A 21,841-nucleotide genomic window follows, 5' to 3' on the forward strand; every position below is an offset into this window, starting at 1 on the left:
CTACATCAGGCTACACTATGGATTAATAAGAGTGAAAAGAATGATTACATCTTTGTAAACATTTTACACCTCTACAAACTCACTAAGTGTATTGAGGCAGATTCTTTTTTTTTTTTATAAGTAAACACTAAACAATAGAATAAACCAGTAAAGCCTCAATGTTTCATTTCAATCAATATTTGCTTTTTCTTTTTCTTGTTTTGTTTTTTTTGGGGGGGGTAAAAGTCGAACACAGAGTATTTCTTAACTTTTAGAATGGTGTGTGTTTAACAGATTTACAAACTATTTCAAACGTCTACATATCACCTCACTAAAATGCACTACAAGAAAGGATGAAATAATACTGTCAAGTGACTCAACTTCCTTCACCTTCATGTTGTATTTTTCCACTTCAGCCTATAAATAGGAAGATGTCTTGAATTCTTCTGGGACGTCGCTGTCCAGCTTGCAGATCACTTTGTAGATGGCCTTTTTCCAGGAGGTGTCTGAATCTTTGCCAAAAGAAATGGCGTTGTAAAACTCATGCAAAGTGATTTCAGCAACCTCCAGGAATTTGTCAGGAACCTGGAAAGAGAGGGAAAGATGAAGTGAAAAAGGACATAATGCTGCAAACATCCTGAAATGACCCCTCAGTTTACTACGAGACCTGTAGCGTTGTGATGAAAGCGAGCTCATCTCTTTGTTCTCTGCATGCAAACTACAGACGCAGTGCAGCAACCATTAACTTTCCTCTTTGATTAGCTCGTCTTGTTTTGTTGATGCTAAATTAACTCATGGACCTCGGTGAGCTTCCCTCGCAGGGATTCTACAAAGCACCCAGTGCAGACATGGTTATGGCTACCGCAAGAGGTGAAGATGGAAATTTTCAGGTATTATATATTATATCATGCGAGCAAAAGCTTATCTATCATTTCGGATCGGAGATAGCTGAGGTGTGGTTAAAGTTGATAAAAGAATCTCTGCAGCTTTCCCTTCAGCCTAGCCGGATCAAAAACAATTCATCAAGCCATGAGGTGCAGATGCAAGGGATGCTGGGAGAAAACCAGCCCTTGTTTCCCATCCTGTGGCCAGATATTTGTTGGCATAAGTTATTTTTCTTTCCCCTCATCTCCTGACACAAAGCATCCCTGGGAAAGGAATGTCTTGGTCCCAAGGTAAAGAAAACGGTCCCGTCCCTTTCCCACCGAGCGGCCTTCTGCCTCAGAATCCACAACGTCTTTCTCAGCATTCCGCATCAGTAGCAATCTCGGTCTCGCTCAGGCGTACGGGTCCTCTAATCCTAAGTTGTTTTAGTGGGATTTTGCGGCTTCCTCTTCCCACAGTTTGATAAAGCATCACTCTGGAGTTTAGATAATGGCAGTAAAGGCTGGCAAGCCACAGGTGCAGTGTGACACACAGGTCAATACGAGGACATACACAATGAGAGTCCCATGGCATACTTCGGCAAGTTAGCAATTGTTTTGGTTATTGTTTCTGTTCCAAAATATAAAGTCTGACTACTGAGTTTCTGAAAAAAAAAATTCTAAAGGGAGCAGGGATGAGTACAGGACTGGAATTGTGTTCTTCCAGTGTAAGCAATGTAATACAAACAATCTAAACCACAACATAAAAGAGAGAATGATTCATGAATGACACTTACATGGAAGTCATTGGCTTTATTGTAGTGCATGTTCAGTGCCCGGAACAGCTCTGAGTCCCTGCTGACTGTGATGTCTTTGACTTCAATGATGCCGTCGGCGATGGCCTGGCGGGCGAACTTCTCCATCTGAATGTAGTAGAACTCCCTGAAGTTACTGAACCACTTGATCAGCTGAGAGGTGATGCAGCGGTTGAACTGGAAATAGAGACAGAAGTTTATTGATCTCATTGCCTCATTTACAGCAAGACACAAAAGAGATGTTCCTCCAACCCGCAAAGATGAGAGTGTCTTGAGCAAGCATTATTCTGACCTTTGACCTCTATATAAAGAAAGCAAATGAAAGCACAGATCATCCTTTCAGTGATAAATGAAAAAGGTAATTTCAATCTGAGACTTCATACATAAATGTAATGAAATATTAAACTCCACGCTTTTCAATTAAACAAATCAAATGGACTTCTGGCATTAGAGAGCCTTGCTATAATTGACTGAAAACTCAGATTTAGTACCTGTGGGGCAAAATTCCACCTAATGGTCTGTCACTCTATGTGACATTAATTGCTCTGATCTTTTCCCACCGATGTCCAGGGTGAAAAAACATCTGCCAGGGCTCTGTATTTCTAAACTCAGTCTTGACATTAGTCTTGTTATTCTATCTCGTCATCCAGAAAGACAGAAAAAAATGCCTAAGGGCTGGGCAGGCATCAAAGACGCTTCTTCCCACTGGTGTGATGGGTGAGAAAGCGGCAGCGTAAGGACAGAAGGAAGCTTCCCTTTCATTGACTCGGGCTGATAGGATGGAATCAGACACTGGGATTAGGTGCTCTTTTGTTCAGTGCCACTTCCCACCGCAGGATTGTAAGCAAGGAGGAGACGTTCGCAGGCTGCAGCAACAGCATCCTCCCCCCTGACCTCGGGGGTCAGGGTAGATAGGGAGGCAGGGGCCCGGACTGGCTTAGCGATCCAGGTTGGAAGGAGACAGAGGACTGAAGGGAGGAGAGGTGTTTGGAGGTGATGAGGAGAGGCGTTCTATTTAATTAAAAAGAATGAATGAAGAGCGCTAACAACAAAGAGGCAGGAGGGACAGCAAAAAAAAAAAAAAAAAGAGGAACTAGAAGAGGAGGCATGACACGAGACCAAGGCCAAAATACACAGGATGTTGTGTTTAGGGCCAGCACTCACAGCTCACCGCCTGGTTGCAAGTCTCTAATACCAACTCTCTGTTGACACTCAATAGCAATGCCTTGCCTACAGAGTCCTTTGTCACTCCATTTGCTGACTGGAGTGGCTTTTTTAAAGAGAGAATGCCCCTGTATCTCCCTCTGCCCCCAGGACATACTAGCAGCTCAGCGGCTTTGTTATTTAAACCCTCTGCGTTTTTGTTTCTCTCCTCCGACACACTGCTGCATTTTCGGTCCTAAACACAAACTGACAAGTCAATACTGGGGAGTTAAAAGTGGAATAAACAAGTTATTTGACACATTAGACTGAAAATAATAAGTTACCTTGACATCAGGGAAGAAAGTCTTCAGTACATTAGAGCTGGGGTAGCGCGTGTAGAAAAACATGAGCTTGGCCTTCTTCAGATGGCTCGGGGTGAGACCCTCCTGGATGTTCACGTTCACGTTAAGGCCCAACAGTTCAAAATGAACACACAACATACAGTCCTGTGCAAAGTGATAGTGGAGCGGAGTATTGTGTTGCCTCAATCTTCAGCTAAATTGAATTTCACTAAAGAACAGCTCGGCATTAACCACAGAGTCAATAATGACCCTAACATGTGCTTATTGGCAAAACAGAATCACGAATTAGATTAGGGATTTTTAATTAGAGAGCAAAGCACTTCATGCCTGGCAGTTAAGACAGTTTCTTTTAAAATGTTTTTCGGAGGAGGGGAGAAAGAAAAAGGGGGGGCCCGTTTTCAGACATAATTACAATAATTTAAAGACAACATATGTTGTTTTGTCTTCTTTTGAAAAATGATGGGAAAATCTATAAAATTAGGTTACAGGAAGGAACATTTTTAAATAAAGAAAATCCTTAAAAATTAGAAATCATACGGTCAACATATATCAGCGTTAGTTTGTTTTTTGTTTTTTTCTACTACCACAAATATTAATGAATGCAATGGAGTTTTCAGCCCGAGGCCATGAAGATGCTAAGGAGTATTTCCTCTGTAGTCCACCACCATGCCTTAGGTCATAATATTTCCTTATCAGGTCACCACACCATATATTTATTAGGAAACCCTACCTTTGAAATAAGGAAGTTGGGATGAAAGATTGATGTGGTATTGTTCAAAGAGAAGCACGGCTCTTTGCACTGTAAAGATAAAATAAATCCTGAGAGGGCAGCACGTAATATTCTTCTCTAATTTACCACACAACAACATTTGTTCAAGCATTATTTTCTCTGTGATGAGTCCATTAATTTTACTTCACGTTTCACATCAACAGCTGCAGATACGGAATCTAAAAGATGTCATTTATTCTCAAGGACAGCCATATTCCCTGAATTAAACAACTTGTCCCAGATCGATTCTCCTTCTAAGTTCGCATGAGGTAAAACTGTGTTATCTTGTACTCTTATTTCAATCATGTACATTCTGACAAAGGTATCCAACAACAAATACTCAAGACAAGAGCTCAAGTGTTATGGTTGGGAGGCACTTGTGGTTTGCACCAGCACTCAGATGTGACCTTTTAGATGCACCCCCATCACTCTGATGATGGAGAAATAGATCCTGCACCTTTTCAAGTATGAAAAAACAACGCTTCCTGAAACAGAAACCAATGCATTCTCTGCCTTTGAAAAATTGGCTTTTGTTCCTGGCAATTCTTATCAAAGCCTTGTATTCCTTTTTATTTGTCTTTTTCTAGACTTAAAGTCATTACTCTGCTCAGATTAAAGAAGACGCTATAATTTTCTATGGGGTTAGCCAGATCAAAGACAAAATTCTCCTTGAAGTTACTAGAACTGCCCATGCTGCAATAAGCCTCAACCAGACGCTGTTCAAACGGAGGAGCTGAGATCTAGTGAGTTTGTATATAATAGGAAGGTAAATGCAAACAAAGAGTGTCGACATCATATAGAATAATATGACCTGACTTCAGGGATTTCACTTCCAATTTCTTTCTGTAGATATTTTCCGAATTATACAGAATTACAATCACCAGTTTGTTATTTTGCATTTGTGCAGTGAAGTGAAATATTTTCCAAGAGCCGAATCTATGATAATTTTAACCACAGCAGCATCTACGTGTAGGCAATTCTTGCATCAAGGAAAGGCAAAAAGCAAAGGCACTCAGACTTGCAAATGAAAGGATATGTTGAGAGACATGTAGGGGTTTCGCTCGGCCATACTCTGCAGTTCACCACACTCGATCTTGACATGAGGGAGACACAGATTGTCAACGGTCACTGGCCCCAGGGCAGAGGGACGAGGGTGGTGGCTGAGGTGGCTGGATGTCATTTTGGATCTCATAGCAATGGTGTCCCAAGGCAGGTCCACTGAATCTGGGGAGGTTCTGTCCATTGAAGGGGGCATGCAGTGGAGACCCCCAAAGTTAGAGTGTGGGCCGTACTTGAGAAGGTGCTCCAGAATCTGGCTGTCATGCAGAGGTGTGCTGTAGTTAAACTGAAATGGCGTCTGGTGCACAGGATAGGGCCTCTTCACAGTTGAGGTGACTGAGCTCAAAGGGGTCACTGCTGGTTTGCGGACCACCAGTGACAGCGCCTCTGTCTGGTCTTGTGGGCTTTGGGCCTCTGAGCTTTCATAATATTCCAAAGAGCGAGGTTTGATTGCAGCTTCCTCAGGCTGAGCCTGCTCTTGTGTGGTGCCGCCTGACTGACTCTTCCTGTCTGCACCCACGCTGATCTGCATCTCTGGAGAGGAGCACATTCGCTGCTGAGGGGACAGGTCCAGGCCTGGCGAGGACACATTTTTGAACACCCGGTCCACACAGTCGCCTACAGCCCTGGAGAGTTCTTGCTTCAAGGTTTCCTGCAGGTTCTCAGTCTCTCTCTGGTGTGGCTGATAACCACCTTTCATTCTGTCCTTATGCTCCGAGGCCCCCCTGCTATTCTTCCTCTCAAAAACATCTTCATTGCTCATGTAGTTTGACTCTCCCAGTGTATCACCGTCAACATCTGCAGGTGTCTCGTCTCTGTCCTCGTCTTCAGGGTCTTCCTGGTTGTAAACTTGAAGGAATTTCTCCTGCAGTTGGCGCAGCAACTTCTGCATACTGTGGAGCTGCTCCTTCAGCTTGTGGCACTCCTCGTCCTTGCTGCTGCAGTTATCACTACTGCTGCCGGGTCGTCTACTAACTGGTCCTCCAATACTGTGCTCCTGATGCTGAGGCAACCGTTGCTTGCGTTTGTTCTCCCTGTACGCTTCTCTGGCCTCCCTGGTGTCTCTGGCATCAGTGTCACACCTCTCACTGTCACCATGTTGTCTGCTGTTAGGAGAGCCAGCCATCACCCTGATGATGTTCTCCACTCTGGCTCTCTTTGCTTGCAGGTGGTCTGTCATCTGATGGTCCCCCTCAGGGCTGCACCCTATTGAGACGTGGCCGTTGGGGGAGGAAGCTTCTGCTGTGCTGTCCTTTGAGGAGACACTGCTGCGGTCCTCCTGGCCAGAGTCGGTGGCAGTGGAGGCAGAAAGGTAGAAATGGCTTTCATCTAGTGCCCTCTTATTGTGGATGGTCTTTCGGAGAAGCTGAGAGATGATGGATCCACTGGAGAACGAGCCCAAGGGCTCATCATACATGTTTCTACGGAAGCAAGGCAGCATGACATCGGGCTTGTCATCCTCGAGGCAGCCTTCGCTGGTGTTGTGAATGCTCTGCTCAGGAGGACTGAGGTTCATGCTCACTGAGGAAAGTAATCTTCAGTTAGAAAATGAGAGATCACAGCTATGCAAGGTGAAGAACCTGGAAAAAAACCCAGAAGGATAACAGTTATTGTAATGCATTAAAAAGTACAAAACAAGATTAAAAAAAATGTGAAGCCTTCTTATTTGTTTATGTATTTCTCAATATGGATTTATTTTCTCTGTATAGCGGTGAAGAATGTCTCTTAATGCTTTGGGTCTATTCAAACAGAAATTAATTTCAACCAAGCATTCAACCAAGCATTCACATTTGTGATTTTAAAATGAACAAGCAAGTGTTACAGAAAGTCAAAGAACCAAGTATTATTAGGATCCCAAATAGAAAAAAAAAAAAATCCTTGATCTTAAGCAATAAGGGAGTTCCTCCCTTTTATCTTGAGGTTGCAACACAAAGGATAAAAAGAACAATTGTGAAAAATACCCATGAAAGCCATGGACCACGCATAAGTAACGGCACAGTCTATACATTATTTAGAAGAGAAATTATCATATAAAACCTCCTGTTGTGGTTTTCACCTTAAATTAAGACCACGATCTTCTTCAGGGGATAAATTAAAAAAAACAAACAACAACAACTATTAATTCTGATGACTTTTATACCATGCAAGTAAATATTTTTATGCTTTTTCCCACACAAATGAACTGATGAATTTAACAACAAACAAACATTTCTGTACATACAAGAGTAATAAATACACAGATAATATTTCTGTTTCTACACTGGGCATTGGATTCTAATTCAGTAAAAAAAAAAAAAAAAAGTTCACCTTGTGTTTTTTGTCTTACTTTCTTCTCTCTTTTTTATTTGTATTTGAATACAAGTAAAAACTGATTTAGGAGGATCAGTAGGGGAATAAAACAAAGAGACTCCCTTATCCAGTGAAGAGTTTCGGATAGGTCAAATGTCCTATAATTTGTGGAGTGCAATAACAATTTGAAAGTTTATTCTATTAAATAGGTGGGTTTTTTACATTTCCTGCATGGTATTTCCTTTAAGTCCATCTAGTGGGTTTGGTGATGCCCATTGACAGAAGGCACAAAAAAAAAAAGACATAAAATGTTGTTTTGTTTTTTTTAAATTAGACATTCAATTATATAACACGTGAAGACAGAGACACAAAAAACCAAATTCAGAAAAGGGTCACACGTCTCAAAAAAAACTAAGTATATTTTTTTCTAGTTATAAATCTCTAACTTGCCAGTCAGTAAACTTCACCAAAACCTCTGCAAACACATGATTAAAATTCCAACGAGTTCAAGCTCTCTCGTAAAAAAATAAAAAACAATAATAATAATAATTGAAAAAATAAAACAGCAACAGACCCAAGTGATTCAAAAGGATCTGATCTGCAGGTTAACTACGATCCTCAGAGACACACACATCGGCAGTGATGGGACCTTACCTGTTGCGCTGGGACGCGGTGGTGCCGAGCTGCTGGCCCTCGCAGACTGTGAGTGGAGTGCAGGAGGAGAGGCGATGCATCAGACTGGGCTGGGGCGGGGCCTTGCATAGGCAATAAGGTGGCCATGAACGCATCACCTACACAACAGGAAAGTATTTAAAAGGTGATGGAGTGACATATTTTGAAACATATTACTGAGGTTCTTAAGTTTGAAACCCCAAAACGAAATTGCAATGTTTTTAGAAATTGGAGAATCTGGAAATGATTCCAGTTCAGTATTTGTGTGCTTAAGGGAAATAAGAACTTTGAAAGATATATGGACGCACAGAACAAGCTTTAGTTTTGCAGTACATGTCGATATGCTTCCTCATTAACGTATTTGATGAAGAAAGTATAAAACTAATTTGAATTAGAAAACGCATATACGGCTAATAAAAGATGTATTTTTGTGTATACTTACTTGCAAGTTTTCTTATTGTAGTATTTTCTATTACATTTCCATATCTTATTATGTAACTGTGACTGAGATGCGTAGAAGTATTCAAAGGTCCGTGTTCACGAGCAAATGGCAAATGAATTACTTAAACATTTGGTATTCTACGTAAGAATAAATATTGTTAGTTTTAAACCTCATTTGAAGTTATAATTTCGAGTAACACCGCATTATGATGTACTTTTATTCTGTTCTGGAATGTTTTACCTCACTTGAAGACGTTATCTTAATTAATATTTTCAAGATGTAGGGATGTTCGCTCTCACTACCGGTCAAGAAAGTGACCCGCAGTTACAATTACAGGTCAGAGGAGTCCAATCCGTAGACCCCCTCCCCCCCTCTGAGATAGTGTACTTGGTTCATCCCACACTACTTCCTGGTTCCTGATGGTACCTTCCCTGTCGTCGGTGTGACCGGAGCTTCCATTCCGTTGACAGGTTGCTGTCACACAGCCACTATGTTAGCCCATTCCCGGTGTTTCACCAGGAATTTTGGTCGCTCCCTCTCTGCCATCCGTCAGGTAGGCAACAAGCACAAGTAAATCCTCACTGTTGCCACTCGCCGGCGGGTATCTTGGCTGTACCTGCCCGTTGGCTCCACCACCTTTCGCGTTAGCATTAGCTAGCCAGCTGCTGAAGGCCACGGCAGGCCGTAACATTGTGAGCCAAGGACAGTATGACACTCTCCTTCACAAGACTCTGCTGTCCGCATTAAAGGTTAAAGGAAAACCCTAAAAGCAGCGAGTTGGTCCCGTGCATCTGTCTGAAAGGTCCGGGTGCAAAAATCAAGATAGACATAACCGGTTCATGTCCCGAGATAAAGTTATTGTGAACTTAACAAGTAACAGATAGATAGCAGTAGCATGCTAATCGTAGCTAAGCTAAATGAGTAGGAGTGGTAGCTGCTTGTGGCTGGTATGTTGAGGTCATATTTGGGTTTGTGAGTGGAAACGACGCTCAGTTCATCTCATTTGATGGGTTCCATTTATATCTGTCAGATAAATGCTTAGCTAATTTTGAAAGTTTGCTGCTCTGAAACAGGAAGTGACTGTATAAGCTTGTCAGGAGAAGATCTTTAATGCAGCAATAAACAAGCATCTTAAATTGAATTTTAAATGTAATCCTTGTGTTTTCTGGTCCATTTCTTATGGTTATGAACTGTAAAAGCCAGATGTATGTCAAACAATTTTATTGAGCATGTCGGGGGTCGTGGTCTAGGTATAGATGTGACCTTTGACCGACAGCACCGAAGTCCCCCTCCACCAGCACCACTGTTGACTCCCTGGCTGTATGTACAGTCTCAGCTGTTCACTTTAATTACATTGCTGTCAGCAATAACATACTTATTCTATGGGTGCAAATTTTTGATTTTGATAGTTGTTGTTTTTCCTGCAGGAATAAAACATTAAATGAAATAAAAAATGAAACACAGTCATTTTGTAATTCTTGACTGCGCCTTCTTACAGGGCAATAATGTGTTAGCACGTCGATCCACGGCAGGTATGTTTGTTTATTGTTCAAGCACGGAGTCTGAAATCTTTGCTTTTGGATAATCCTGCTGCATCCAGTTATTTCCACGTTTCTCTTGTCCTTGTCCTAACAGCTATTTCAACTGGACACCCTGTCACTTTTAACAACACTCTGTAAGTAATGAATACACACTAACGTAAAAACGCGAACTGTTCCGAAAGGCAAGGAAGTATTATCAAGCTGGACTTGATGCTCACTGTTTACACCTCAGATCTTCGGAATGAGGCTTTAATTACTCATGTGTCGCATTGAGCTCAGTTAGAGTCCCCATCTAAGTCTCACCACCATTACCAGGGTTTTCTTATTGATATTTCTCCGTACTTTGTTACTCTGCATCCTGTGGCGTAATGCAGCATCATCATTTACTGAGGGAGAAAGTAGGAGCGCTTGTTTTGATGTGGCTGATATCCCAAGTAGAAATTCAGTTTTTAGAAATGAGATCCCATTGAATAATAAATCAAGATCGCAATTTTGATCATATTCATCGTGCAGCCTTAACATATTTGTTCATAAAACATTTTTTTAATTTATCAGTCTCTTAAACCCACAGTCAAAATCCATCTCCACGTTATAGTGATTCATCCAAAAAAGGACAATGCAACATTTCGTAAAAACATTTTGTTAAATCCTTTAATGAAAACTGACTTTCTATGACATGACAATTTTTTTGTTCTCTTCAGAAAATCTGATCCTCGGTCCAGCGTCTTCCAGATTCAGTACTTCAGGACCTCTGTAGCCTACAGTATGTCTCATCATTCCACTTAAATTTGAAGCACAACCACTGTGTGTGCACTGATTAGCTGACTTGTCTTTGTCTTTCAGGAGATGAAGTCGTCACAGTTAAGACCCCTGCATTTGCAGAATCTGTCACAGAGGGAGACGTGAGGTGGGAAAAAGGTAATTCCTCTTATCCTAATGGACACATCAGACCAAAAATAATTAGTTCACCAGTGCTTAAACAAAGTTTTCCCCCTACAGCTGTTGGAGACACTGTCTCAGAGGATGAGGTGGTGTGTGAAATTGAGACTGACAAGGTAAAACTCTGTAAACGATGCATGCAGTGTTTGTGATTGCTGCTAATTGTTGGGTTTTGGTGGAGAAAGTGAAACAGGCACAATATCAATAACGCATTGGCGTTGCGTGGAATGAGAATGTTGAAATGAATTCATAGCAAGTTAGTAAAAAAAAAAAAAAAATTTTCTTGTAATATTGTGAATATCTTGCCTACTGCTGACCGCACAGATTTATGAGAGAATCATAGAGATTTTTTTTACAGTTTAAAACTTGTGGATATTACATTATTTTTCCTTGCCATCAGACATCGGTGCAGGTTCCCTCTCCTGCTGCTGGTGTGATTGAGGAGCTTTTGGTACCTGATGGAGGGAAGGTCGAGGGAGGAACTCCTCTCTTTAAGCTTCGAAAAGGAGGTTTTTATCACTAGAATCCCTGTATACCCTAAAGGTTGAATTATTAAGATGACTCTTAATCTAACGCTTCTCTTCTTTGCATTCAGCTGGTGCTCCAAAAGCTGCAGAGGCTCCAAAGGCTGAGGCCCCAGCCGCTGCAGCCCCTCCACCACCTTCTGCTGCTCCACCCCCCCCTCCACCACCTCCTCCCCCCTCGGCCGTGGGGCCTATTCCCACCACTATGCCCCCTGTGCCACCTGTGCCAGCACATGCTATGGACACCAAACCAGGTTAGTTGTCATCAGACAGACGGGCCGTGTCATGTGAGAAGTGTTGTGCGCTTGACCTGAAGCTGCCATGATGAATTCTTCTTTGGCTCAGTAGGCAGCTAAACTCAGAGCTGTTCCTCTTAAATTCACCCTAGTTTCGGCCATCAAGCCAACCGCCGCTCTGGCCGCACCGGCAGCTCCTGCTGATGGAGGGGCAAAAGGAGCCAGGACAGAGAGCAGGGTAATCTGCAAAAATATAAAAATATGAGTTTTAGATTCAAGGAGCATCAGTTGGTTGCTCTATGCTTAAACTGATAATTCAGGGGTTTTTGTGGTTGTTGTTTTTATGTTTTTTTCTATTTAGGTGAAGATGAACCGCATGAGATTGAGAATTGCCCAGAGACTGAAAGAAGCCCAAAACACCTGTGCAATGCTGACTACATTTAATGAGGTTGACATGAGGTAGGAAAGTCTGAATTTGTCGACCTACTTTATTATTCTTTAGTTGCTAATATAGACATTAATGTGAGAAACATGTTTTTCTGTATTTGCAGATCACACGTAATAGAAAACAATTATAAAAAAAAATAGACTTTATCCATTGTAAAATATCTAATGTGTTTCTAAACATCTTTGAAAGTGTGAAGGATGTACACGGTATATGTGTTTGTGTTTGAGTGCGTGTTCGTGTTAAAAGCCAAAGCAACACTTGCACAAATGGTTATGGATTGGAATCTGCCCAATAGGAAAAGCTTTTTGAAATCCGATAGCCTCTTAAATGCTGGAATGTAAATATTTGGTCATAATTCCATCTAAAACAAAGATAAGAATTGTTAAAACAGGTTTTATTAATTTACAAGGAAATGTTGTTGTCTGCACTTGCCCTCTGTGCTGAAGAGGACACTTTGAGGATTTCTTTTCCCCGCAAATGTGTGGTGTCACCTTTCAGCTATTCAGGGTTTTTGGTGTATCCTAATTGGATTGACATTGACGGTCTGGAGGAAGACTTCCCAGGCCTGGGGCTCATCTGGAGCCGAAGGAGCTAGTCAGAGCAGGAGGCTGGAGCATCTGCAGGGGCCCACAGAGACCTGTGCTCTGAGTGGAAGGGCCGCCTCAACCGATATGGGCTTTTATGACAGCCCAATAAGATTTACAGGCTCTAGAAATTGAAGATTTTTATCGCTTCTTCTCTCCTTTCTCGGAGAGTCTGTGTCTTGGGAGGGGCTAATTATGTTAGCGGAGAAACCCTAGAGCTTCAACGGGGTTAGAGACAGGAAAACAAACAATTAAAAAGAGAGATACAAGAGGAAAAATGAGCAATAGTGAAATGATTAGCAGGCCAATTTCAATAGCTTTATTTCACCAGCATCGTCATATTTGTGACCTCTATCTCACTTAAAGAGGTTACATTTCTGATTTTTTTTTTAAATGTTATTGTCGTGAGACTAAAGGCTAATCAATGTTTTGCAACAAAAATGTTTTAGAATGATTCAAAATAAAATCCTGTAGTGTGAACTGAGTAGTTGAGAGGCGTCTGAAACCTCGCGATCATCATTAAGGCCCACGGTTTGATGTTGAGACCAAGGCCAGCCCTCGTACGCCCAGTAATCTTCAGTCATGCTTGTTGTCTTGATGCCAGTTTGACACCTGCTTATTTCTTCACTCTTATCTTCCCTGCAGCAACATCACAGACATGAGGAAGACCTACAAAGATGCCTTCCTGAAGAAGCATAACATCAAGTTGGGCTTCATGTCTGCGTTTGTGAAGGCTGCTGCATACGCTCTGACTGATCAACCTGCTGTCAACGCTGGTACATAAATCAACTTAATATGGCTGTGAAGCCTTATCGCTGTGGGGTTTGGTCTGTGTCTTTGCATGACTGGTACAAAGTCAGAAGTTTGTGTGGTGAAGAAAAGGTGTCCGTTTTGGAGTGTTTCTCTGCCAAACCCCAAAACCAAGACAAACTTGTGTATCGCTTTTTCGCCTCTGTGACCTACTTAAAAAACCACCTTGAAGCTGCCGCGGTCTGCAGTACTTGGTGTTTAACAACCAAAATAACTCTTGCTAGCATGTAACCGAAAATGTGAATTAGGAAATCGATCTTGTCTGCACATTTAATGACGATCGTGTTCATCTGTGTGTTTGTTTAGTTTTCTGTCTTCAATAATTTCACCCTCTTTTTGTCTCCAGTAATTGACGACACAACCAAAGAGATTGTGTACAGGGACTACGTGGACATCAGTGTGGCTGTGGCCACACCAAAGGTAAGACAAGTGGATGAGATGGAATGCTGAGAGAAAGTGCTTAATAGCCCACTTGTCTCTAATGTGAAGGGTAGAAAATTCAATCACACAACTTCTCTCTCAGGGTCTGGTTGTTCCAGTAATCAGAAATGTGGAGGGAATGAATTTCGCTGACATTGAGAAGACCATCAACCTGCTGGGTGAAAAGGTAATATTTTATTTATTACATCTAGGAGCATTTTGAAGTCATAAATGTACCACAGATGTCAAATGAGCTCCGTATAATGTCATTAACAGTAATTGTGGACGCGTCTTTGCAGGCCCGGAAGAATGAGCTGGCTGTCGAGGACATGGATGGAGGAACCTTTACCATCAGCAATGGTGGTGTGTTTGGCTCCATGTTCGGCACACCCATCATCAACCCACCTCAGTCTGCTATTCTAGGCATGCATGGCATCTTCGACAGGCCCGTTGCAATTGGTGGCAAGGTTTGTATCTCTGACCTGCGCAAATGCGACTGTGTGCAAAAGAAGAAAAAATAAGGCTTCCAGGAAGAGAACGGTGACATTCAGTATGTAGGTTAAAGGGTTGAACTCGTTGCCAGTTTCAGGCAAAAAAGAAAAAAAAAAAGTGAAATTGTTATTTTTTAAAGAGCACAAGTTGACCTTAATGTTGCAGTGGCAGTAGAGATGCAGGACGGGAGAGAGAGAGGTTTATTTCAGTTTTATTTAGGCCACTCATGTGTTTGTAATGTAAAACCACATGATGGTGCCTCACTACGTTCTGATGAGACGGCATACACTCTGTATAAACATTATCTGCATCATCATAGCCATAAAAGTCCAGGCCCTTCACATACGCCAAAATTAAATGGGGTAACTGTGCGTTTCCAGCATTGAAAAAGGGTGTGTAGGGTCACTAAACACCTGGAAAAGTCATGTAACAGTGTGGAGTTTGTGCAGGATGTGATGGCCGTGGGCTGTTGGTCATGTATGACTAGCGAACGGAAAGCTGTGCAGAACAAGTGGTATAGCGTGCATGCCTTTGCATTTGTTGTGTATCTCAAGCATTCAGCTACCAGACGCATCAACGGTTTTCTAAAAAGTTCCAATCTTTCATAAGAAATACTCTTTGTCCACACCAACTCCACTCTGGGTGTTTCTGGGGGGGATTTGATCAGTTATATCTCTGCTCGGCAGGTGGAGATCCGTCCCATGATGTACGTTGCCCTGACGTATGATCATCGTCTGATTGATGGAAGAGAGGCAGTCACTTTCCTGCGTAAGATCAAGTCCGTGGTAGAGGACCCCAGGGTGCTGCTCCTTGACATGTGAACCCTCATGAACTCCAGGTCCAACCAAACAAACCAACCCACTCAACCACTGGCTGTATTCACCTAATGAACATTACCGTAACCGCAGTTGATGTTTTGTGTGTTCAGTCAAGTAGAGAAAAATTTTTTTAAAAAGGAATTTGGAGCAACAGTTGCATTGTGTGGAGGCTGACAGGGATGAAAGGTGGGGTACCGTACTGGAGGGTTGTCCGGGTCTGGAGTTTAGATCATGAGATCAAACACTGATGTTCCATCACTCATTTGCGCCAGATGTAATTTTCTACATACAACTGAAAAAATTCTCAACTTATTGTGAGACCAATGGCAAACATAGATAAACTGCACAGTGCTCCATTATTTTGGTTGAGAGAAGAACAATGAGAAACTGAGAAACACTATGTTTTAACATGTCCAAAGTTAAGAAGTTATGCCATCTGTTTCACAAGACAATTCTCTTTATGCTGTGTAAGAGACTATTTAAGAATTTTAAACAATAAAGTCTGCATTACTGGACTGTAGTACTTCCTTTTTTTGTTTGTGCTTCTGTTACTAGCGAAATATATTTTAGAAGCAGCCCGAGATGGTTTACAGATGTTTGCCTTCTCATTTATTCAGTCTTGTTATGTCTGTATGTTGCACCTGTAGAACATTGCTGAATATCTGATTAGGAATGGGTCAGACCACCTTAAATAATAAATTCTTTTCTTTCTTTTTTTTAAATTTCGAATGTATACAGGCTACAGAGATCCATAAATCAAGGATCAGAATTATTCGGTTTGTATCAACCAAACTAATGTGAAGAATAAATTGGAAACCAAAAAGTTGCCCACAACTGCTACACCCTGGGATTTTGTTTCAATGAGTCATTGATCTTCCTAAGTGTGTGGGATTTATACCTCTAACCCTGAAATCTCTCGGGGATCCATACAAACTGATCCAGAGCAGATGTAATAACCAGGTTGAAGCAGTAACACGTCAGTAATGCGCGGAAGAAACCATTTATTTCTACATTTTATGGCAGAGTCTCCAAACAGTTGTCCATCAGTTTTCATGCAGTTCTATAAAATGCAGTTATCAAAATTGCATCAGATTCCTTAAAATCCCTCTCCAGATATGAGGATGTTAAGTCATGAAGGTACTTGTGTCTTGTTTGTTTTTTTGGGGGGGGGGGGGGGGGGCATAGTTTGTCAGTGTTGTTCCTACAGTTGTTTCCTTTTCTTTGGGAAGCACAAAAATAAAAGGTCAAGTTTTGGTGCTGTGTCTGTTTTGGTCCCAAGAGGCATATTCACATTCTAGTGCAGCAGCTAACAGCTCAGAGCCTTCCAGGAGATGCTGCTGAAGAAGGGATGACACTTGATATCACACACACCTCCACCCCCAGACCCCAGGCGGTAGCCGGCGTCAAACTGGAGCAACTGGGGAGCAGAATGGTGGGAGTGTTTATGAGATATTGCAGGATGAATCTTACTTCAGGTCACTGTGTTAGTGTTTTGTTTGTTTGTTTTTAGGGAAAAGCAGACGAACCTCAGTGAGCAGAGAAGCAGCTGCAGCGCTCAGGTGGTCCGGGATGAGCAGCTGAGTGTGGGAGTGGATCCCTGCAGGGTGGAGCTGCCACAGTGGCTGGAGGTGTAGTGAAAAAGAAGTCAGATTGATGGCCTGAGAGATTAATTGTGCTCACGGTGGTTTTTACTTACCATTCCTGTTAAAAGTTCAAACAACAAAGCACCAAGACTCCACCAATCACAGGCCTCTGTGACCCTGGACACCCCACCGATCTCTGGAACCAAGCAAGAATCCGAGGTAATTACAATGTTATTCAAATGTACATTTTTATAAAGCAGCAGGAATCACAGAGACTCGCGATTACAAGAGTACCATGATACAGTGGTTCGGTGGTGACCAATACATTGCAAGACATCTACATCACAATATCTGTAACTATCAGAGGACTAAACAGAACTTAAATATCCATCTTAACAAAATGGCATCTAGGGAATTGTTTTGTATCACCAGAGCAGTGAATCAGTAGTGTATCAATAAGTATCACAATGTATTGAAATATTGATATTGTGTCTCACCCTTATTTACAGTGCACACTTGTAGGGAGTGAAATAAGCGTAACCCTAACCCTGCATAATACCACAAGGGGGCAGGTTCCACCAGGGAACAGCCCCATAGGGTTACCTGGAGCACAGTACATCTGTTCCATGGCTTTGTAGCTGATCTCAGGCTGAACTTCACTCCATTGACCAAAAAATGTCAAACACACCTTCCCTGTGAATAAAGAGTTAATCGGTCAACAGAGCAGCTCTTCTTGTTTAATCAGTCGCCTTAATCAGCTACTCACCATTGCTGGTGAGCAGAATGTTTCTAGGATTGAGATCCCGACACAAGATGCCTTGCTGATGCAGACTCTCCAGGGCCAGCAGGATCTGTGCCCCCCAGACACGCACCTCCGCCTCGGGGAGCCCCCAGCAAGCCTGCATGGCCTTATCTGTGGAGGATTTGACAGGGAAGCGAGGGAGGTGGCACCAGCCGTCCACCTCAATGATCTGATCTTCTTCCTGCCCCTCCAATCTCCCTGATTTCAGGAAAGACTCCGTATCCTCTGTCCTGTTGTTTAGGGAGGAATACCAGCCTGAAAACGATCCCTCTGTAGGTGCTGCCTTCTCTCCAGGACTCAGCAGCTCACAAGCTTCCTCTACACCCTCTCTTGGCTCATTGTGGCATGTTCCTTTATTGTATTTCACACTTGAATGTGGGAGAGCTGAGAGTGTCACCTGTTTCGGAGCAGTACCATGGAAAAGTGAAGCAGACCAGGTTCTATCTGAGGAGGTCCGTGTGTCTGTGTGGTCAGGAAACACCGCTCTGTCTGTGCTCCGCATGACTACCATCCCATTTCTTTCCTCTGTGGTGGGACTGTTGCTGTCCTGCTTCACATCTTTGCTCTGATTCAAGTCTGTAACCACATCTGAACATAAACCAGATCCTTGGTGAGAGCCATTCATTTCCCATGATGCCCGGCCACGGATCTGGGTTTGGCAATGAAGAGGAAGATGTAAAATGGCAGGGGAGGAACTCAAACCTTTCCTGGTAGGTGATTCTGTTTTTATGAATGAGGTCTGACCTGTAAAAGGTGCATTGTGTTCTAGCATGTCAGTCATAGCATAGGGGTTCATTTTGTCACAATTGTGTGCTGGATCTGCAGCTTTCCAAGCTAATTCAAAATCTGAGCTGCACTCTAGAAGTCCGGTTCCGGCTTTTTTCTCATGAAGTTCTGACATGACATCCAGAGCTTGACTGACACGTGCGCAGGAAAGAGGAAGAGCAGGCTTTTCCTGAGTTTCAGTCGAGTGCAAACACAAACTAGGAGCTGGTGGATGGATGCGAGTGCTGACCTGTGTCCTTGTCGGACCCGAAAGAAGAGTTAGCCGATCAAGCTTGGTATAAAATGATGCTGCAGAACGAGTGTTCTGCAGGCAGCCTGTCTCTTCGATGTAGGAGTGAGTCCCGCAGCTCTCCAACCGCTGCTGAGTCTCATCCCATGAGGTTGGGTAGTCTGTATCTGGGCTCTCATCAGCTGTGTTTCCCATGCATCTGCTGTCATTGTGCTGGTAGTCTGCACAGATGGCGGGTGAGGTGTAGCTGGTCTTCAGCTTGATGTTGCGCTGGCCGGAAGAGGTGCACTCTGGGTGTTCCTTAGCTTTCTCGTACTTCAGCTTGTGCAGTTTGGAAAAGAGCCTACCACCTGGCACAGTAGAGAGAGAGAAAAGAAATCACCCTTGTTGCTGATATTCTCTCAGCTCTACCGTGAGCAGCAAAGTCAGTAACTCACCTTTGACATGCTCCAGATGCAGGTACACGGCATCCTCGCTGACGTAGTACCTCAGCAGCTTCACCATGTACGGCACCCCTTGAGGAATAATGGTTGGCTGCTCTCTGCTCTCCCAGCTGGACTTCACCAGACTCTGATAAAACACATGCACTTAATTTTTTAAAAAAAGCAAATGCAAGTGTTAATACAGGCGGGGAAGTTCGAATGGCTCCTTCAGAACTTTGCTCCTCTCCGTTATCACATCTCACTGAAATTCGAGGTGCATTTGCAGTGGCTAAATTTTTTGAGAGCCATCAGACAGATCAATGCTGACTGATACTCAGCGAGACAGGATAGAAAGAGCTCCCATCGACTGGCCTGCCGCACAATCTAAGTACTGTCTTAATGCCACACATCAACCCCCAAATCATCTCCGCTCTGCTGAATTGTTTCATTTCTCTCTGTTATAGTATGAGTCAATCAGTTTGGATCGTGTGGTGTTATTTTTGTTCTCTCTCTTAGCCTAAATGCTCACCTTTACAACAAACGTCTCCTTATTGACCATACTTTGAACGATCAGGACCTATGGAGTGAAGATAACATCAAAACAGGTATTTATATTTCAGTTGGTACTACAGCACAGAACATCAAAAGACGTGTATTTAGTTGTTTATTACCTTATCACTCACTCCCACCACCTTACACATCTCCAGATCCTCTACAGGGGAACTCAAGTGTCTGACCGGACGGAATCTCAGACTGCTGTAACCCTGGTGATAGATAACAAAGGTGGACATTGTTCTCTTACATGATGCAAGGAAGGATTTTGAGTGTGCTACAAGATAAACTCCTGTCCATCCAGGGAATCCACCAACATACATGAGGAACAAGTAGGACAAGCAGACCTTTGCACGTTCTCTTCCTGTTCTGTACGGGTTTTAGCAGAGTATTTCAGCTTCCACCCTCTGGTGATGCATGCACACCAGGGCGTATACCTTACTTAATGCTTTCCCTTCACATCACATCATCAATGCTCCCAAACATCACCCCCCATTCTGAGAACTGACCCCTTTCTCCCAATTCCCCCGGTTCACAAGCCAAACCCTATTCTCTCTTGGATCTTTGGTAATCTAAGTAAAACGTTCTAATACTGAGTGACTGCAGCAGCCTCTGTCAGTGAGCAGGTTTTCACATCGAGAACAGGATTTTGGTTTTACCCCTAGATGAGAGCTCCCCTTCCCCAGGTTGTCCTGAAGATGTGTTATGAAGATTTCTTCAGCTCTTTTCAAATATTGGGTTGTCTTCCTCTTCACAGCCTCCCGGCGATCCTTGTTTGGGTCCACTGTAAGACAGTTAAACTTTCTAAAAGTGCACTGAAGAAAGAAAAACTCTCTTCACCCTATGAACTAAATGTATCTGGATTATATCCTGGTCTGGCTAAATCTGTTCAACTTTAATCTGTCAGCAGCTGTCTATTTACACAGTGGAAGGAATGACTGGCCAGCAAGGAAAACTGTCTTTACCCTTTGTTTTGTCACTTCCTGTTTTTTTTTCTCTTTAACTGTTACTATCACGTGTCTTCTGCTGCCTGTTTAAATTTCCAGTTCGCTCTATCACACGGCCCTGGTTGTAAACTACAATGACACACAAGAGCAACTTACATTGAACCCCATTTAGCAGCAAGTCCACCCCATTCTTATAGTAGCTGAAAGCTGCCTCATAGTCCTCATTGACCTCACTGTCCAGAGCCATGCGGATCTGCTTGGCTGCCTCCACCAGGTAATCTCTCTTCGCCATGGCTGCCTTGTTTTGGACCCGTCAAAGTCCAGATGAGCCTGGGCAAAAATTCCATTCAATTTGAAACAGGAACTAAATCTGGGAGTTGTTCCGAAAGCAATTCAAATGCTTTTATTGTCGCAGGGACTCACCTTTGCTCACTGTTCTCATCAACAGCAGCGCACATCTCTACCTGCTGTCACTGGGCTTGTTGTGTGTCGACCCCCAGTGACTCCGACGTTAAGGTCTGTTAGGCAGCACATGATCATCTGAGGTAGCGGAAACAAAGACTTAACCTTCATGCCAGAACAGGAAGTGAGTACAAGCTGGTGAGACGACAAATGCTGATGAATGGAGAGAAACACAGCGAAATGTCCAAGATGACAAAGCGATGACTCAGAGCACTGAGATTCCTAGCATTGCTGTTAAGTTGCATTTTTACCGGGAGAAGATAAAAGTCTGAGTAAATTACCTAAATGATCTGATGTTTGGCTGACAAGCACACAGTATAGACCGTTCTGATATCCACCTCCACACACACCCACCCACCCACACACACACACACACACATACAAATCAGAATCAAAAAAGGAAGGGGAAAAAAAGGCATTCAATCAGCTAGTGAGGGCTGATTTAAAACATCAAATTGCTGCCTTGTTTTATTTCAAATATAGCCAAACACAGGCATCACACACACACACACACACACACCCACACACCCACACACACCCTGTCCTAGCAGCAGTCATGGAGACAACATCCTCTGAGGAGTGTTACGAAACACACAATCCTCTTCACTCTCCTCCACTTTCATCCATCATCGCCCGAATGCACATCCTTCCACAACCGATGGACCAATCCTTCACTGTGAAAAATAACAGCACAGAGCAGTCATACGTGTCGGCGTACCTGACGTGCGGCGAACATGCCCTCCGCCCCAGCAGCAGCAGCAGCATCAGCAGCTCGTATCTCCTGCAGCCCAAATCACTCACATCCGAGCAGCAGCAGGAGGGGGAGGGACATCAGGCGATGCTGCTGATTGGG

The 21,841-nt window shown here is 43.1% G+C and overlaps 3 protein-coding genes across 3 annotated transcripts in view; 1 reads left to right on the plus strand and 2 right to left on the minus strand.

Moving 5' to 3' along the window:
* prox2 (prospero homeobox 2) overlaps positions 1 to 8,707 on the minus strand; it is an 8,863-nt gene extending 156 nt beyond the window's left edge. The window contains exons 1-6 of the mRNA XM_086182761.1: positions 8,634 to 8,707; positions 7,934 to 8,070; positions 4,968 to 6,570; positions 3,145 to 3,252; positions 1,640 to 1,834; positions 1 to 564 (exon numbers count right to left, since the gene is read on the minus strand). The exon at positions 1 to 564 is cut by the window's left edge and continues 156 nt beyond it. Coding sequence (XP_086038887.1) covers positions 397 to 564; positions 1,640 to 1,834; positions 3,145 to 3,252; positions 4,968 to 6,506 — 2,010 coding nt within the window. The 5' untranslated portion in view covers positions 6,507 to 6,570; positions 7,934 to 8,070; positions 8,634 to 8,707 and the 3' untranslated portion in view covers positions 1 to 396. The remainder of the gene's footprint in view (positions 565 to 1,639; positions 1,835 to 3,144; positions 3,253 to 4,967; positions 6,571 to 7,933; positions 8,071 to 8,633) is intronic.
* A 94-nt stretch (positions 8,708 to 8,801) lies between these two features.
* On the plus strand, positions 8,802 to 16,324 carry dlst (dihydrolipoamide S-succinyltransferase). The gene is made up of 15 exons (XM_086182722.1): positions 8,802 to 8,946; positions 9,892 to 9,925; positions 10,029 to 10,068; positions 10,636 to 10,697; positions 10,778 to 10,852; positions 10,934 to 10,989; positions 11,274 to 11,382; positions 11,469 to 11,651; positions 11,786 to 11,871; positions 11,995 to 12,092; positions 13,311 to 13,441; positions 13,822 to 13,895; positions 13,999 to 14,082; positions 14,195 to 14,362; positions 15,074 to 16,324. Exons 1-15 carry the CDS (start codon positions 8,884 to 8,886, stop codon positions 15,206 to 15,208), a joined length of 1,398 nt encoding a protein of 465 aa, XP_086038848.1. The 5' UTR covers positions 8,802 to 8,883; the 3' UTR covers positions 15,209 to 16,324.
* Positions 15,900 to 21,796, minus strand: rps6kl1 (ribosomal protein S6 kinase-like 1). The gene is made up of 12 exons (XM_086182721.1): positions 21,707 to 21,796; positions 20,950 to 21,066; positions 20,683 to 20,856; positions 20,239 to 20,363; positions 19,699 to 19,791; positions 19,557 to 19,604; positions 19,043 to 19,175; positions 17,555 to 18,955; positions 17,392 to 17,481; positions 16,902 to 16,984; positions 16,732 to 16,827; positions 15,900 to 16,622 (listed from the first exon to the last, which is right to left on the minus strand). The coding sequence occupies exons 3-12, from the start codon at positions 20,816 to 20,818 to the stop codon at positions 16,512 to 16,514; spliced, it is 2,316 nt and encodes a 771-aa protein (XP_086038847.1). The 5' UTR covers positions 20,819 to 20,856; positions 20,950 to 21,066; positions 21,707 to 21,796; the 3' UTR covers positions 15,900 to 16,511.
* Positions 21,797 to 21,841: the final 45 nt, after the last annotated feature.

This window comes from Aulostomus chinensis, chromosome 17 (assembly GCF_037954235.1).
Source record: "Aulostomus chinensis isolate RoL2024-O1b breed Wild chromosome 17, RoL_Achi_v1.0, whole genome shotgun sequence".
NCBI lineage: Eukaryota > Metazoa > Chordata > Actinopteri > Syngnathiformes > Aulostomidae > Aulostomus > Aulostomus chinensis.

Excerpts from the sequence above, each read along its gene's own strand:
- dlst (XM_086182722.1), top strand. The coding sequence starts at position 8,884 with ATGTTAGCCCATTCCCGGTGTTTCACCAGGAATTTTGGTCGCTCCCTC. Across the intron at positions 10,698-10,777 it reads CAGGACCTCTGTAGCCTACA|GAGATGAAGTCGTCACAGTT; the intron begins GTATGTCTCATC and ends TTTGTCTTTCAG. Across the intron at positions 13,442-13,821 it reads TCAACCTGCTGTCAACGCTG|TAATTGACGACACAACCAAA; the intron begins GTACATAAATCA and ends TTTTGTCTCCAG.
- rps6kl1 (XM_086182721.1), bottom strand. The coding sequence starts at position 20,818 with ATGGCGAAGAGAGATTACCTGGTGGAGGCAGCCAAGCAGATCCGCATG. Across the intron at positions 19,792-20,238 it reads AGGGGAGCTCTCATCTAGGG|GGTTACAGCAGTCTGAGATT; the intron begins GTAAAACCAAAA and ends ATCTATCACCAG. Across the intron at positions 16,985-17,391 it reads ACAGATGTACTGTGCTCCAG|AGATCGGTGGGGTGTCCAGG; the intron begins GTAACCCTATGG and ends GCTTGGTTCCAG.